This window comes from Elgaria multicarinata, chromosome 10 (assembly GCF_023053635.1).
Source record: "Elgaria multicarinata webbii isolate HBS135686 ecotype San Diego chromosome 10, rElgMul1.1.pri, whole genome shotgun sequence".
NCBI lineage: Eukaryota > Metazoa > Chordata > Lepidosauria > Squamata > Anguidae > Elgaria > Elgaria multicarinata.
In genome coordinates, this window is record NC_086180.1 from 60,871,923 (window position 1) to 60,890,524 (window position 18,602).

General features: G+C 38.1%; 1 protein-coding gene across 3 annotated transcripts in view; it reads left to right on the forward strand.

Moving 5' to 3' along the window:
• Positions 1-13,288, forward strand: part of MICU3 (mitochondrial calcium uptake family member 3) — a 58,766-nt gene extending 45,478 nt beyond the window's left edge. For all 3 annotated transcript variants that reach the window (XM_063135078.1, XM_063135080.1, XM_063135079.1), the window contains 6 exons: positions 75-175; positions 2,052-2,223; positions 5,616-5,724; positions 9,085-9,242; positions 10,986-11,060; positions 11,543-13,288. In XM_063135078.1, coding sequence (XP_062991148.1) covers positions 75-175; positions 2,052-2,223; positions 5,616-5,724; positions 9,085-9,242; positions 10,986-11,054 — 609 coding nt within the window. In that variant the 3' untranslated portion in view covers positions 11,055-11,060; positions 11,543-13,288. The remainder of the gene's footprint in view (positions 1-74; positions 176-2,051; positions 2,224-5,615; positions 5,725-9,084; positions 9,243-10,985; positions 11,061-11,542) is intronic.
• The last annotated feature ends 5,314 nt before the right edge of the window (positions 13,289-18,602 follow it).

Sequence of the window (18,602 nt, forward strand, 5' to 3'; positions counted from 1 at the left end):
GAATATTTTGTGGACTTTTTGTCACTAAAACCATTACAACTTAAGGAGTTTACTGGTAACATATATATTTTAAGCGTGCAGATGACATCACCAATATACTGTCCGATACTACACTGCTGATACACTTTTTTGGCAAGAAAGGAAAGGCTGAGCTTAACTTTGAAGATTTTTATAGGTAAGAAATACTTGTATACTTTCAATATATACAAATGATTTCATCTGTTGAAGCCCTATGGGTGAGTGGTTCCCGAGTCCGGGAGACAGGCTCATTGCCTGTTCTGGATGGGTTGCACTGCCTCTGAAAGAACAGGTTCGTAGTTTGGGGGTACTCTTAGACCCATTTCTGTTGTTGGAGGCTCAAGTAGCTGCCACAGCTCGGAGTGCCTTTTACCATCTTCGGTTGGTTCGCCAACTACGGCCTCTCTTGGACAGGGATAGCTTGGCCACGGTGGAACAGGCATTGGTAACCTCAAGATTGGATTACTGCAATGCGCTCTATGTGGGGCTGCCCTTGAAGCTGCTCCGGAAGCTGGAGCTAGTGCAGAATGCTGCAGCTCAGCTGTTGTCTGGAGCTGCCCCTTTCCAGCATGTAACTCCTCTGCTGAGGGAACTGCACTGGCTGCCTATTCGCTACCGGGCCTGGTTTAAGGTTCTTGTACTTGTGTACAAAGCCCTAAACAACTTGGGACCAGGATACCTGAGAGAGCGCCTTCTCCCTTACCAACCTGCCCAGTCACTGAGGTCATCCGAGGGCCTGCTCCTGGTGTATCCACATAGATCCATCCTCCGATTGGAATCCACCAGGGGAAGAGCCTTCAGCGTGGTGGCGCCCCTCCTGTGGAATTCCCTGCCTCTGGAGGTCAGGCAGGCGCCAACTTTGTACTCCTTTCGGCGTCTCCTGAAAACATCTTTATTCCAAGAAGCCTTTCTTTAACATGCAGCCTTGGATTTCTGTTTTTGCTTCTTTTTAAATTTTGTTTATACTGTTTTATTCTGTTTATATTTTCATTTTACCTTGTACACCGCTCCGAAATTTTTCAATGGGAGCGGTATATAAATATTCTAAATAAATAAATAAATAAAATAAATCTGTTGTACTAGAAATAATACATGCCCATTTCCCCCTACAAAGAGGGAAAGTGGTGATTGCTGCTGAGTTTCAGTGGTGCAATTTGTCACTGAAATTCAGCAGCAAATTCGCACCTATTCCCTTTGTCTAGCAGGTGCTAATGATATTATGTTAGCATCGCTAGGCACTAGCACTATGACAGCATTATTACTTTTTCAGATCTTTTTTAAAATTGAAAAACTAGTTTCCCAAGCTGAAAAAGACAGGTTGCTTACCTGTCAATGTAGTTCTTCAAGCGGTCATCTGTACGTTGACACAAATGAGCTCTGCGCCTGCATGGAGCTCCATTTCGGGGAAAGTTCAATAGCTAAGAAATTTTGGTGGAAACTCTCCGCCACCATCCCAGTGCACACATCCCTAGCAGATTCCTGTTCATTCCCTCAGTTCCTTAAGACTGACATTGTAGCCTGGGAACCAAGATGGATCTTAGGTACCCACCCAGGTGCTGCCTGAGTGTGCAGCTGCTTCGCCTGGCTCTTGCCATCCAGGGGTGGTGAGAGACAGGAGAAGCTGATTGCTGTCTCCTTCATCCATGCAGAGAGAAGCACAGAGTAACCCACTCTATCCCCTCTCTGCATGAAGAATGAAGATGGTTGACACAGTGGGCTGCACTTTGGGAGAGGGGCTTCAGGGGAAAAGCCTATCCCCTGATGTCATCTGGCCGTACTCCTCAATTAGTCTTGGGAGGCTATCCAGCCCCTGGGACCAATCCAGCTGTAGTCTAATTTGAGTCTAAATCATTTGAGTCTGATTCATTATTGAGTTTATGCAAAAGACATTATGGAGTAGTTATGCATGTGCAGACTGAAAGATTGCCAGGAAAGTAGGGTAAAAAAGTACGATGGTGGAAGTGTACTCGAGTGTGCAAGTCCGTGCACAAATGGACTTCTAAGACTGTCATATCAATATTGCTATAATTTAGGTTTATGGATAACCTCCAAACTGAAGTTCTGGAAATAGAATTCCTGTCCTACTCTAATGGGATGACTACCATCAGTGAGGAAGACTTTGCTCACATACTTTTAAGATACACAAATGTGGAAAATACATCAAGCTATCTGGAAAATGTGCGGTACAGTATCCCAGAAGAGCAAGTAAGTAAACAAGGACCTAAACATTTGCAGAGAATATTGCTATCTTTTTAACAGCCTAATCATAAGCACTGCTACCTGGAAATGCCCATTTTCCCATGTATGCTACTACCGAGCAGATGTGCCTAAATGTAGCTATTATCAAGCAGTTAGACTTTAGAAAAAGACCAAAAACAAAACAAAACAAGGTTTTTAACCTACATGATTGTGGAAAAGAAGAAGGGAGATATCTGGACAGATTCTGCTTCCCATTTGAGTCTAATTCATTATTGAGTTTATGCAAAAGACATTATGGAGTGGTTATGCATGTGCAGACTGAAAGATTGCCAGGAAAGTAGGCAGGGAGCAGTGGTACTTCACTGGGTTCTCCAACATGGTCTACTAGAACAGAATCATACAAATAGTGAACACAATTCTACAAATGTAAATCCCTACATAGCAAAAATTGCACCATTCACGCCTCAAGGGAGTGATATCAATAGGCCTGGGGGAAACCCAAGTGTTGCAGTAGTACAAAAAACTTTATGGAAAAAAAACATTGGGCTATGCCCAGCCCAATGTGGCTGAGCATAGTCAATGTGCATAAAATTCTGCATGATAGTGAGGAGTGGGAGTGAGAGAGAATAGACTATCCTGGAAGGAGGCAGAGCTAAAATCCTGGAACAGCAGCACTCTACATTGCTGTGTTTTGTTGCAGGTCCTGCTTGTTAAAATACATTCTTTCAGATTGTGCCTGGTTCTCCCATATGACTGGTATTTTTCTTCCTATTTTACAAACCTGCAAAATGAAAACAAAATGGTTTTAACCGTTCTTCTTGAGAAGAACACCACTGTACTGTTGGTGCTATTCTTGCCTGAATAAAATGGTTAAAAAAGGGAGAGAAATATCAGTTACCTCTTTTATCTACTTCTCTAACATTCTTAACAGCAGATCATTTGTAGCAGGCCACTGTTGGCTGAGTTGTTCTTCAGAGTCTAAACAGAGATTTTCAAAGAACTTGGGAAGTAAATAAGGTTGGTAGCTAATCTATTTGTTAGGAAACAAATGTGTTGTCAGCGGTACATTTAAGCAATAAAGATCTAGTGGAAACTGAATGCATCAATGCAAACCAATAGGGTTGATGTTACAGACACCCCTTCAAGCATGGGATGCTTGGGATATAATTCACTCTATTTGTTTGCAAAAGGATCAGGTTTAACTGTTTTAGACCTATTTGTAAACAGTTTGACTTTTCAAATGGCTACACTTTCAGGTCTTGACATTTTAGCTTAGGGAACTAAAAGAAAGAAAGAACCAGTAAAGATGATTGAGCAGTTAGTGGTAGTTACGGGCTTGCACTGGGAAATAAACAGCCAGCGTGTTTGACACATATAGGGTTCTCAGCAAATTTAGGTTAAAGAACAGTTCTAAGAAGAAACATTAATTATAGTATAAACTAGCACTGAAAATAAAAATAAATACGAAAAGGAATAAAGAAGACATGACACTTCCAAGAAATAGGTAGAAAGAAAGAGATAGAGAACTGGAGTGCAAGCCTATCCCCCCCATCCTACAATGTTGATGGCTGGAGGGGGTTAAGATGGTCCGCCACCCCAATCCCATCACCAGTAGAGGGCCCTACTGTGCCTGGGCAGGTGGAAATCTGCCACCAGCAGTAAGCCTTGAAATGTAATGATCTATGAGCAGGATGAGGAGGAAACACTGGATCCAAAGTCTCTTCATTGCCCTAGATGGGCTTGATCCTGGCCCACTGACTATGCTAGCTCTGGAACTGTCATGGCCAAATCCCACCCCCATCCCCACAATTGTTGTCAGTGGGGAGGAAATTCTAAATACACAGATGCACCAGGCAGAATAACCCAGCAAAATTGACTCCCAAACATGCCTTTTGCTCTGGCTGGCACAAGCCAGAAGCACTGGGGATGAGGTGGTAGATCTGCCTCATTGCTTCCTACTGGCACCACTCAGGATTGCTCCATTAACGAGCAGAAGAAACCAATGTGTTTTGAATTCTTCAGATATTGTAGACTGATATAAGTGACACTAAAGGCAAGAAAGCGCTATGAAGTGAATGGGATTTTTACTGGCAAAGGATTTGAGAACTGGTGCTTGCCACAATTTGCTTATAATTATTTGGTCTGATCTGGAAGTAATGCAGCTACATAAGTCACCTCCTTGCCATCCGCTCCATGTAGTTATTTCTATTAACCACCTGCTCTTGTCTTAGAGGATATTGAAATGCATGCTATGGGAGTAGACAGTAGGGGACAACAGCCTAAATTCCAGAGTCTCATTTCCTAATTCTACCAACCAAGTACAATTTTATAAACAGGCATATTCCCCACTAAGATCCAATTCCCGAGACACAATCCCTTTCCTCAGAGATGAATTGAGCCATACTGCAGGGGAAATGTTCTGAAAGATCTCTGTCTTCTCTGCATCAGTGGTGGCCCAGTTGTTATGGTAGTTGAGCCATCTCTTGGGATATTAAAATGACTTTGTAATGAATTGTAGTGTAAATCAGGGATGAGAGTCTGGGTAGCTTATGTGACACAGAACAGTCTCCTTCATCCTACGTTTATTCCATTCCTTTACACTAGTGCTATTAACTTTTGAGATGAATGTTCCCAAAGTGGAGTTGTTCATAAAGTCTCATAGTTACTGCAGTAAAAAAAACCCACAGCATTTGCAGATAATATTCTGTGTGCTTTGATCACAGTCATTGAATCATTTGACTGCAATAAACCTCTCTCTCGTCTAGCTTGAATCTGCTTCTCAAAATGAAAGGAAAGGGTACTAGAAGTCCTTTGCACCTTGATGTATCTTTCTTACCTTCAGAATTAGAAGCTTTAGCTGAGAAGTCTTGCTATAGATTAAACAGTTACTGCTTGGACATTTTAAATGTATTAACTGCACTATAAATGTCAAAATGCAGACAAAAGATAGCTCTGAGAGATCTATGCTACAATCCTATTACCCCTTATCTGGAATAAGTCTTATTGAACTTGATGAGGCTTACTTCTGAGTAGATATGTATAGGATTGCACTGTTAATTATTTCCAATTCCTTATTTGACATTCCGTTTAAGATTTGAGACTACTATAGTAATTCTGGTCTCAAATGACGCAAACTACTGAGTAATGTAATAGTAAATTATAACCAGCGTAGTTCCTATCAGGAGAGGTCTGGGTGGGCTATTGAAGGAGGCAGCCTTTCTCTCTGGTATAGCTTGGCTTGATGCAGCAGTGCCACAGCTTGGCGCTCTATGATGAGGATAGAGTTGTCTCCGTTGTGTGATGGCTCCATATCTGCTGCTACATGGGTGCCAGGCAAGCAAACAGTTCTTGTGTTGTTCATTTTATGGTACTAATATCAGCAATCTTTTATTTAACAGGGCATTACATTTGATGAATTCAGATCATTTTTCCAGTTTTTGAACAATCTAGAAGACTTTGCAATTGCAATGCAAATGTATAATTTTGCAAACCGTTCAATAGGACAAGGTGAGAGTGCCTAAAGTCAACATTTAATATTATTATTAACAGAGAAACCCACTTTCTTTGTTTTCAACAGGCCTTCCATATTTATGTGAGCATCAAATGTTGTTTCAGCTAAGATTTTTCCAATGGAATTGAAGTTCTGTCTTGTTATATTAGAGATAGTTGCACCCTTCTGGCAGGCTTACCTTTCCAAAATCCCACAAATATGTACTCATTTGCTACCTATGAGGCATATGTCTATCTATATTCAAGACCTTTCTCATAAGTTAATATAGGCTGGGCAGCCCTACTTTCCATTTCTTTATTGCTTTTGCTGCATTTATATGTTCCTTTTTATAGAATCCTATAAAAGGATCCTTATAAAGGATCCTTATTCTTTTAAACCCGCATGGCTGTGTTGGATGTAATACTAAATCATGATTTAGCACTATGAGAACAAGCCAAAGCAAAGCCTTGGGTTCACACCTTCTCCTCTCTTCCTCCAGTGTGGTTGCAAAGAGATGTTTGGAGGAGTTTTGCTTCTGCTTAAAAGCTCCATGAGACGAGCGTTTTACTGCACGCTCATTACTGGACACTCACAAATTACTCACATGACGTCGTCTGCCTCTCGCCCATCTTCCGCCCCTTCTGGCCATTATTGCGCCGCAGAAACCCCTCATTAAGTCTGGGTGCTGCTCTTTCCTACTGGACTGAATGGGGATAATTACTTCCTGTTTTCTGGAAGCAACTTGGGAGCGGCAACAGAAGAAGCGATGGGAGCCGCGCATTTGACTAGCTGTGATGAAGCTTTCTGATTACCTGCTGTTTGCCATGTTGTCTGAACCCATATAAACTTGATTAATCTTAACTAAATAGCTTGTTGAAACAAGCTAGCTTCAACCTGTACTTTATGAAGATGGCTTTTTCAATTAACTATAGTTAAGATTAACCACAATTTCAGATTCAGACAATGTGCTAAACTGTATCCACATTAGCTTCCAATCTCCTTGCACCGGTCCCAGAGTAAGAGAGGGGAGCAGAGTGCACACATCCAAAGCTCACTAAGGCCCATTCTTGTAACCCTAAAACAGGGCTTAGCATTGCATCCAAAGTTGTCCATTATCTCCAGTGTCGACCACACTGCACTATCCTATCTAGTTAAAAAGTTCTATTAACTGTTTTTTTCCTCCAGTTTGCCCTAATGTTAATTTCGTCTTGGGAGACAAACGTGTGTCTAGCTCATAATCTCTTGCATTGCTGTCACCTGTTAAGAATCTATTTGACAATATAATTTTCTGGGATCTAAAATTTAAATGAAAATCTAAGTGTTTCTTCCACCTAAATGAGGGTGTACAACTTATGCTTACAAGATCTGACGCCTATGTGAGAACTCGTGCCTTTTTATGTTTAATAATGACATTTAAAATTCAGATGTGAGTAAAACTGTATATATTTTAAATTCTGGTAAGGAAACCTTAATGTGATTTTTAGTCAGTGAAAAGGCTTTTGACAACATTGAGCTGCATCAGGTCTTAATAAACTTCGAATCTTAAACCAAAGTCAACACACAAGCCAAATGGGTTTAAGAAAACTTGTAGAGTACAAAATTCAAATGGAGCTACTATTAAATAAACTTTAATAAAATTTGATAAAATAACTAATCCATACTACAAAATATAAAAAGTAGTTGTAAAAATGTAATTATATAACAAACTATATAAAATTTATCCAAATGGAAAATAAACAGTTCACAAACCTAGTGACCTTACTTTTTTTCTAATGGTCATTTAGTAGCCTATATTAGTACACATCCACATAGAGTATTGAGCTTTTCGACACAAGTTTGTTAATCCACTGTATCTACTTTCAGTTTCATCACAGAATTGAGATCTGAGCTTTACCCAAAGAGCCTTTCCTGCTTTTCCATTTCATAACCTCTAGGTCAGTGGTTCCCAAAGTGGGCAGTACTGCCCCCTAGGGGGCAGTGGGATTGCACAGGGGGGCGTTAAGAGGCAAGAGTGTGGCAGGGGGCGCTAAGAGGCAAAGGGGTGGCAGGGGGGCGCTCGAGGTGGTCTTTTCCGAGAAGCGCCTCTCCAGAAGGTCTTAAAACCCAGGGACATTTTAATGGGAGAAGATAGTTTGGTCCCAAGCCATATAGGGGAAGAATCCACACATGTATTAATACCGTTTAAGAAGAGTCCTTTTAACGGTGAATTGAAATGTTTAATTGAATAAACTAAAAAAAAATGTAATTGGATTTTCAATAAATATTCAATTAATTGTTACTGTTTTGAATTTTATTGTTATTATCTTCCTTAGTGGGTCGTTGAAAACCGCTATTCTGAATAATGATTTTTATAGGGTAGGGTAGGGGGCACTGGGCATGAGTTTGTGGAACCAAGGGGGTGGTTACCTGAAAAAGTTTGGGAACCACTGCTCTAGGTGATGCTGTGCTATAGCATAATATTACAACTACCCAAGTAGGGAACTACTTTTCTTTCGTTTTCACAAGTAATAATCAATTTTCCCCACTCTAAAAATAAACCAGGAAAGTGCTGTTAAAAATGGAAGTGAAACTGGAGGACCATGATGTTGTCTAAAAGAACCCATGAACAACCATGAGTAAGGAATAACAAGTGCACATTAAATGACTTTTGTAGAAAAGCTCATTGTGAAAGCAAAAGAAATGTATTTTCCTACTTTTGTAATTGTGATATTCCACTATAGCAGAGTGCCACCTGAGGTTATGTAACCGAAAAGCTCTGTGTATAGCTCAGAGCTCAATTCTGCCACAAAACTGAAAGTAGATACAGAGGATTAACAGCCTTGTGTAGAAAAGCGAATGGTGGTGATACCACGAAAGACCAGAGGTGGCTTTAAAGTAAATCACCTTTTAAAATTGCATGCCTTTCAGTTTGCAAAAAGATGAACACATAAAAATAAAAGCATTCAGTGATTACAAGAATAAAGATGAGAACATGCAATATTAGACCACAAGATGGAGCCAACTACCATCTGCTGAACTCTACTTGGAAAGTAAAAAGTATTACATAAACTGTATTAAAACATAAGGAAAAATGAGTTTTGCACGCAGGAATTAGAGCAGGTATTGTTCTAAACCAAAGATTTCTTCTGTTTCATTCCATTATATGCGGCCCTGTCTCTGGAACTCAGTGCTACACTGCATATTCATACTTTGCATTAACAGTTGCTTCTTTGAAGAGATCAGCCATACAACAACATTATAATAAGAATTCACTTAGAAGACAATGTGCTTGAATAATATATATGATGGAGGCTGAATTTTTTGTATGGTTGTCAAGTAGTGCCTTTACCATGTTATGTGATTATTTTGTGCAGTGTGCTAAAACTTTGTTTCCTTAGATGAATTCAAACGTGCCGTGTATGTAGCTACGGGCTTGAAGCTTTCTGCACATTTAGTGAACACAGTCTTCAAGATATTTGATGTAGATAAAGATGATCAGCTGAGCTACAAAGAATTTATTGGTATTATGAAAGACAGATTGCATCGAGGATTCAGGGTAAGAATATAGATGATATCTTAATTATAAGAATATAGGTGATATTTTAATTATAAAACCACTGTGCTACAATTATGCCAGATATGTAAGCAGCCTATAAACTACTTAAGCATTGCTGCTACTGTAACCATTTCAAAATTATGTTGAATTAATTCATTTCTATTCTGCTTTTCAACCCCAAAGTGTTCAAAGAATTGTGTCACCTAGAAATATTTCGTAGTAATTTTGTTGTTTAAAGATTATTGTCTATAACAATAAACATTAACATCAGCCTGTGAAATGTCACTAATTCTGAATCTATAGTTGGTCTTGAAATTAAACTATGTCCAATATGCTTTAGTTGCATCAATCCTTAATTTATTGGATTGGGTTTTTTCCCCCCTATAGCCATGTCTACAGACACAATCTGATTCAACTTGCTGTTGATCAAGTAGGTCCTCAGTTCATTATCTAGCAGGTTTAATCTCATCATTACAGTTTATTGAATGGGAAATAGCTGTCTAAAAGCTTTTGAATGTCATATCCTATAAAGTAGTTTTAGAGATTGATCGGTAGTCTTGACTGCCCTCTAGAGACAAGAAATTGGCTAAATCCTAAATAGTAATCTGTGGAAATTAATTTTGTCACAAAGTATTTTAAAGTAATTCTAAAGATACCATTGTATAATTTTGCATTTAATTTACAGTTTGAACTTATGTTCAGTCTTCTAAGACTTATAAAAATATGCAATAATTCTGGTGACATTTCTTTTAAAGCTTGAAATACATAGATTTTAAATTAATGATTATAGGTTGGACTGTTGGGTGTTTTGATTGAAAAATTAAGCAGCCCAATTCTCCCCCCGCACCCCCCACCACATACACACACACAGGCTTCCTATTTTGAGTTTGGCCTAGCTTAGATGATGCCGAGCCTAAACTCAAAAATCAGGGTGAACTGTTTGAGCAGGAGACCTAAAATGTTCAATTTGCACCTTTTTTATTATTTTCCCCATCCCTGATTTATAAGGTTCTTTAAAGAAAGAAGAGATCCGTGTATGTGGCACTTGCTTTAGTATTTTGAATTGGTAAGCCAACTATATTTATGCCCCCATTGCCGTCTAATGTGGTGACAAAATTTATTTCATTGCGTGTATTCCTAATATTATTTTGTTTTAAATGCCATTATGCTGTGGAGTTGTTAATTGCCCTGGTAGCAGTGGATTTGTATTTTAGTCAACCTGCTTATAGCTGCTCTAAAAAACTTATAGACCCTGTTGATAATCCTGAAGATACATTTCTCCCTTGCAAATGTATTACTTACTTTTAAAATTGTTTTGAGGGCTAGATTTAAAGTATCTTTCCTATATGTGATTAGTATGTTTAGTTGCCACCTTGTGGATAGTCATTGTATTGCCAGAGAGTTTAATATGGATGTTTGTTATAAATATTAAGTTGCATGAAAATCAACAATGGAAGCTATTTTATAATGTTTAAAATTAAGATACCATATCTTTGTTTATAAAACAATCAACATTCCTCTACTGTAGATAAACTAATCATTACTCTGGATATAGGGGCATCATACACAGTTGCATCACAAGTGCATGAGAATTGGATCCTAAAATTATTTTTTGCTGGAGCTGTCTATGACTAACAAGTAGCATTCTTTTGTATTTTCATGCCACTCCTCTCCTAATCCTCACCTCTGGCTGCCTTCACATGTTGCCTGCATATGCACACTTCTTTGTCTTCTGCTTCTTAGGGCTACAAAAGCTTTCAGAAATTCACCACTTTCAAATCCTGCGTGAAGAAGGAACTCAATAGCAGATAAACTATGGTATGTTTTTTTTTCTGCAGTGTTTCTAAGATTGCTGGTAAGAAGACCTCACTGTCCACAGTTGGCTTTTCAATTGACAATTGGGGATCATTAGAATGTGAGCTTTATAATCTTTAGTTGTATTCACTTAGAACTGAGGCTTCAATCTATAATTTATTTTCCTCAAGAAAGTTGCCCATAAACTTGTTGACTTCTATGGAAATATAAGTGGAATAATCCAAGTACTTTGCAGGGAATTCTTGTTCTCTGCTTCTTAGGGCTACAAAAGCATTAAAAAATACCCGACTTTCAAATCAAAGATTCTTAAGTTACCTTTCTATATTGGCCTATCTGAATTTGAGTTCGGTTCAAGAAAATGCTTCCCACTCAACACAAACTGCTGTCTCTAGCTTCTTGTAAACTGTTGAGAATGTCTTACTTTAGTTAGTATTTTATACAGCTTTTCTTTAATACAACTTTATTATATATTCACTCATTAACAGGGAAACCCCAAATATGGGTTGAAGAACTACTATGTTTGTGTGAAGACCGTAACAAGCAAACACTTCAGAGAGCTTTGGAAACAATTTCGGAGTAGAGATATGTTGAGATGAACGACAAGACATTTCAACATTTGATCACCATTAATGCTTGCACGTTTGCTTCTTTTCCCCCCTTTTTTTCCTACAGCAAACTGAATGCAACAACAAAAGCAACAACCAGAAAATAGATAATTAATCTAAACATCTTACATATGTAGAAATATCTTATCATCTTGGATTATGATCCGTAAAGTAGTTAGTATAAGCTTTATTCGTTTGATTAGGATGATTGCCAGTGGAGTGAGATTTATTAATATTTATTTATTTAACTTCTTCATGAGATTGATGTGAATCCTTGCAAAGGTTTTCTTTAACTATTAGAATTGATTTTCTAATCAGTCATTTGCAGAGCATTCCTATGCATGTTTATTTAGAAATACATCAAACTGTGTTCAGTGGGACTTACACCAAGGTAACTGTGCATAGAATTGCCTCCTTAATATGGGTTATACTTAAAGAAACCTTTTGTCCCCTTCCAAAGCAACAGCATTATGATTTAATATTTTTATATGGCTTTCTTTGTGAGTTGCTTTGGATCCATGCTGGTGGAGAAAAGTAGGAAACAAGTCATTAAAATAAATAATAAAAATGAGGCTGGAGCAACCTTGCTGCATACTGTATGTCGAGCCCTTTCAAAAATATGAAAATCCTGCTCATCAGCTTTTTTGTGTGGAAGGGCTAATCTAGTCCCACAAATAACTGAATGATAAAATTGTAACCTTTTTGACAAAGCTACACATGCAGAGCCCCAGATGTTGGAACACTAAGGAGACGCTGCACACATAGCACCATTTGCACACACTTTTTCCTTTCCAGCTGAAGATTAAACATGTAGTCCCCTGAGCTGCACGGGGCTGATTCACTTTAAATATAATGGACACAAAGTCTATAAAATGTGAATTTATTTTAGGAATGTATTTTTTAAAGTATGTTGTATTTATTTATTTTTATCTTCACATGCCATTCCATTTTCTTGATATGTTTGTTATGCTGGTAAAATGTACTTTCAATAACATCTATGAAGGAAAAAAATTCTATCTGATGCTATAATATAAATATGTGTACAAATAGAAAATATGAAATGAGGTTCATTTTGAAGCAGAAGAGTTGAGTTGAATTCAGACTCAGTCATACTTAGTAGACCCACTGATTTCAATTAGTAATTTGTACCATTGATTAGATTGGTTGTATTTCTGGATCCAACCCAATAATTTTGTCTTTAAAAGCTATTAAGCTGCAGTTAAATCACTATCAAATATTATAACTAAAGGAGCACATAGTACACATTAATATGAAAGTTAAAAGAGTTTAAACATGGAAACATGCTATGGATATATCTATCATTGTTAAAAAGCTTTATCTACAGACCACTTAAACATGAGTATTTAGATTTAATCCTGGTGTTTCTCATTACAATCTATTAGACTAAATAAAATTATTTTGGTTTAACTGGTTGGAAGATAGCATTATTTTTATATGTATACTCAATAGGTTAATCAAAGTACACTGACTTTAAATTATCTAACTATGAATAATATTGCAAAAGGAAATGTGAATGCTTCCTAGCATATTTAGTCATTCCATGTTGTCTACATGTATAATAGATTGGATTCCAACAAGTGTAAGCAGAGTTCTGTTCGCAGAACAGGGTTTGTTTGTTTGTTTATTTATTTATTACATTTCTATACTGCCCAATAGCCAGAGCTCTCTGGGCGGTTTTCCTGTCTTTTCCCTGCTGCAGCCCTTGTGCTCCTCCAAAACAAGTCCTGGGGATTAGGGACCCTCTGAAACCAGCTAAAGAAGGGAAAACAGCAGAAATCAGAAATCTATCCTTGCATGAGCAAACATTCTTTCTGCTTGCACTAGGGCCCTGTTGGATCCAAGACTGAGGGGTTTCTTTGTACTTTATTTAGATAGATTAATAAATCTGGATATACTTTGGTCATGTAGTGCATGACATCATATACTATTCAGGTAACTAGCATGCAACACTAAACACGTCTAACATTGTTTGCTAGTTTATTTTCAGTTTTTATACTTGCAAAAGGAATGCAATGCTTGCAGGTAGTATTTAGCCATAGCCAGTCACAAAAGGTTATGAATATAAAAGTCAGTGCCGTCAATTCATCACTTAAGAGGTCACTAGTGAGAAATCAAGTGTAAAAAACCTGTAAAATTTGCCAGCAATAAGCTACAGCTTTTGTGGATGCTTTTTAAAATAAATGTTGTCTAGTACTTGGATTTTTTTTTAATAGATGTGTTAGCTCCTGAATGGATAAATAGAGTATTTGTTCATATGTGCTTTAAGAGCCAGTTCACACATTCATCTGGTAGAATCCCTCCACCTGCTGGAGGAGTGAATACAACCCCTTTATCCATGGAACATTTAATCCAACCGCTCAGTTAGTAGGCTTGCATACAAGGCTTGAATCACATTCTCCTCTCTCATGTTTTCCCATTTTGGGGGAATTTTATGAATGTATCTACAGATCTATTATGGTAGTGTCCAGATCACAAATTATTGTTGGGAGTGAAGCTATTATGTCATGATAGATAATCCTTAACCAGGTAAATGTGGAACACAGTGCTGTGGGTTTTTTTAAATTCTTGTGTGACTGTACTTCTGACTTAATTAAAAGCAATGAAAGTTAGCTCATAATTTCAGTAAAATGGAATAAGGTTTTGCATTGGCTTTGATCCAAAGATTCCACTGTGTCAGTAGAAAATACTTCCTCCTCATGCCACTCTTTCAACTATCCCCCTGTATCACCTGAAACCTGGTTCCTAAGAGTTGGAAGGATCTCCTGTGCAGCTTTTCAGTGGGCATAGAAGTCTGCAGAAGAGGAGAAAGGGGTGACACTCTCCCATATGAGCAAAAGTGCCTTCTGCTTGCAGAGCAGGATCTCTTGAATCCTATTCATGATTATGGGTAGATACTTGTGTGCAGAATGTCATCCATAATTTTCAACAGCTTTGCACGATTTTTACAAAATCCATAAATTAAACTGAAAACAGATCAATGAAGTCAGCATTGACAGCTATTAATCAGACATTTGCAGGACTAAGAACATTGAGTAAAATGTTAAGATATACCAGACACTAGACGAATGCGTGATTATCACATTGATTGTCTCCTTGAATTGCAGAATCCGTCTCATATAGATATTTATGCTATCTACATGTTTTAGGAATAAGTCCACAGTCTGTAAAATCTGGTTACGCCCCCCACTATTTTATACTATTTTACATGACTGCTAGTGAGATTAAACAACGGAGTACAATATTAATTCATATATCGTTTCCATTAGAATCATTCTCTCTATTCCTTTTTTAAAAAAAAATATGTAACAAACTGCCACAATAAGTTATTTTCTTTGTAGTCTAATCTCAATAAATGTTCTAAACAAATAAGCTTACTTTATTGCACCAAGGCAATTACTTATTTTGTTATTTTCAGTACTTGCCTTGCAACAGGCCTAGCCAAACACCATATCTTCTGTGGCTGCCCTTATCCAACTCCTCCAGCGCTTGCCCATTTTGCAAAGTGCAAACTGTAAGAACATTCTCTATGGTGCCTACTAACAGCAGCAGGTATGACTAGAAATGCAGCAGCATTGATGGACCCATCTCTGTATTGATTACCCTGAATGTCATTTAATGCATGTAACTATATAGTCAATGCACATTGGTGAGAGAAAACTGTTGTCGACCGAATCAGCTCCCTGTGAGTAGCCACGCGTACAAACAATAGAAACACTCCAGGTGGTTTGAAAGAAAACTTTACTTAGCAACATTTGACATATTCTACGATGGGATGGCTTGGTTCCCCCATCGTGGTCAGCACACCATGCAGGTGGGTAAAACAGCAGAATAAGAAGAAGGAAGGAGGGAGGAGACAGGAAGTAGCAAGGCAAGCATTGTAGCAATCCCCTCCCACCCTGTAGGTGTTTGTTAACCCTTTTGCCTCAGGTCAGTGACCTGTAGCCTGAGTTCTGCTAACACCCCTTCTCGAAGGCCACAGGGCACTGCGCCAGAGGCTAAAGGGTTAACAAACACCTACAGGGTGGGAGGGGATTGCTACAATGCTTGCCTTGCTACTTCCTGTCTCCTCCCTCCTTCTTCCTTCTTCTCATTCTGCTGTTTTACCCACCTGCATGGTGTGCTGACCACGATGGGGGAACCAAGCCATCCCATTGTAGAATATGTCAAATGTTGCTAAGTAAAGTTTTCTTTCAATCCACCTGGAGTGTTTCTATTGTCTGTACGCGTGGCTACTCACAGGGAGCTGATTCGGTCGACAACAAAAGCAACAGAGTAGCATATAATATAATCAATTGTAGTTGTATCCACTGTACATTTGAATAGATATGGGTGTAGATAAGGAGGCCTTTAGGAATGGCTTTTCCCATCATTGAAATAGCCTATTTTTTGTTTTCACTCTGAAACTGGTTCCAAATTCTCTATGATCACATAAAACCAATAGTGACCCTAAGTTGACAGTCATCCCCTAAAAGCTGATCTAAATTACTTTTTTCAATGTCACTTTTGTGTTCCCATCTCTACCAGCACATCACTGCCCAATAAACTCTGACTTTGCTGCATTCTTCCAGCTGCTTAATTTAGAGAAAATCTCTAGTAATAAAGCAATTCCTGTATATGCCTCTACTGATTCATCACTAATTTGAACCATCAGTATTTTAGAGTCAGTAGCAAGAATTAAATATTGTTCAGCAGGGAAATAAATACCTAGAAAGGGAGCTATAAAAATGCATCCAGTAAAAGATGCAGGTAAATATCACTTTGCAAAAAGGCCCATAATAGTTGCGAGGTGGCTGCTGCATCGTATAATAGATGCAGTATCACCTCACAGCCACCACGTGGCTTTCAGACTGTCTAATCAGCCCCCTCAAAAGGAATATTATAGATCTGGAAAAGGTCCAGAAAAGGACAATCAAAATTATCAAGGGGCTGGAGTAATTCCTCTTTGAGGAAAGGTTACAATGTTTGGACTCCTTAGTTTAGAGTGGGGGGAGGTAAGAATGAACACGATAGAGATATATAAATGCCTTTTTTGGATTATATGTCCCTCTATATGTTTGATAATTTTACCTCTAATAATGCTTTCCACGAATTTATCCAGAACAGACATGAAGCTTACCTGGATAACTTTATAAAAAAGGATATTACATTGGCCACTCTCCTCTGGTACAAAGGCCAGTCTTAAGGCCCTGTATCTTAGCATTCTTTTTTTAAAAGATCAGCAATTTCACATCTGAAAACTTTAATAACTCTCAAATGGGAGCTATCTGGATGCAGTGATTGGTTTCTTTTCAGTTTATGAATAAAGTCTAGAACTGCATCTCTTGTCACCACTAGTTGCCTTGTTACCCAGATTCCCTTCCTGAAAATATCAGTTCAGACAAAGGTATCTGCCCTAAATCTTCTACAATGAAGACAGATGCTAATAATTCCTTCAGCTTCCTTGCAATCTCCTTATCCTTTAGTACTCCTTTAACTCCAATGTCATTCCACAATCCAACTGCTTTCCTAACTAGTTTCCTCTTCTGCTGTATTTAAATAATGTGTTATTGTTAGTTTAATGTTATTAGCAATAGGCTCCCCAAAATCTTTTTTTTTTTTTTTTGCATCCTTTATTGTCTGTTTGCATTTTCTTTCTGCAAGTTCAAGTTTCATTTTGTTCTCCTTGTTTGGGCAAGACTTATTTTCTGAAAGAAGCTGTCTTTTTCTAATAGCTTCCTTGATGCTGCTTATTAACTCTGTTGGTGAACTCTTGAACTTTGTACTACCATTCCTGATCTGCAATATATATTCTAGCTGAGATTCTATTATTGTGGTTTTGAATTACCCGATGTTCTGGCGAGAGAGTTTGCTTTTGCTTCTGTTTCTACCTCTTACAGGATGGATGACACCTTTGGGTAGATACTGTACTGCTGTTTACTCAACCATACCCTGCCAGTGCATCCCCACAGCTTCTTAATATTTTTTTAAGAACAAAATAGCAGACGCACAAGTAGGTATTTATCCAGAAACACATTTTTGTTTTTAGTAAGCAGACATTTGGTATACACACTGCTCTGCAAGCCTTTTATTGTAAGACAGGGAATTGACCATTAAGCAGAAAAACAGCTGGTCATAGAGAGTGAAGAGAGCTTGTGCCCTTCTTTGCTCTGCTGAAGCACCCACATCAAAGCCAAAAGATACATTAGGAAATATCACTTTGCACATTCTTTCTTGGACTGTACAACTGCAGAATACAGGTCGAGGGCACAAGTTTGAATGCCCCCACACATAATAATGCCTGCACAGAAAAACTAGCAAATATCATAGAAGGGTTCAAACTTAACCTTTATTATTTTCATTAAGGAACATTGTGCATAGGGAAGCTCATAACCCAAACAGTTCAAAGTGAATCCAGTTATTTTCATAGGAATGATTCAGCCAAATGCTAGGAAAGTGATTCCTGTATATGTCTCTATTAATCATAACTCATGAATGATTAAATCATAAATGTTTTAGGACCAATAGAAATGATTTTGCAGGGTAATAAAAGCATAGAGGTTAGTATCCAGCTACAACTAGGAGTAAGCATCATCTCCCTTAAAAACAATTATTTTTACCGTAACAAAAATTAGTAGTAGTCATTTGTTTCTCATTTAGTGTACTAAAGGTAAAACACAAGGCAATGTTTTGAACTCACAGAAAATATTTAATAACACTTAACCGAGTGTCAGTGGAAAGTGTTACCTAGGCAAGTTATAAATCCTTTTTTCTCAAGAGGCAGGTCATCCAGGCCCATCAAGTCACTCCAGTTGGCCCACTGACCATACTTTCCTCCTGTTTTCTCCTCAGCCACAACTGCCGATATTTCCATTTGATACTACCCATCCAAAGAATTACAATAACAATATTCAAACTCATTGGATAGGTTCTATATTATTAC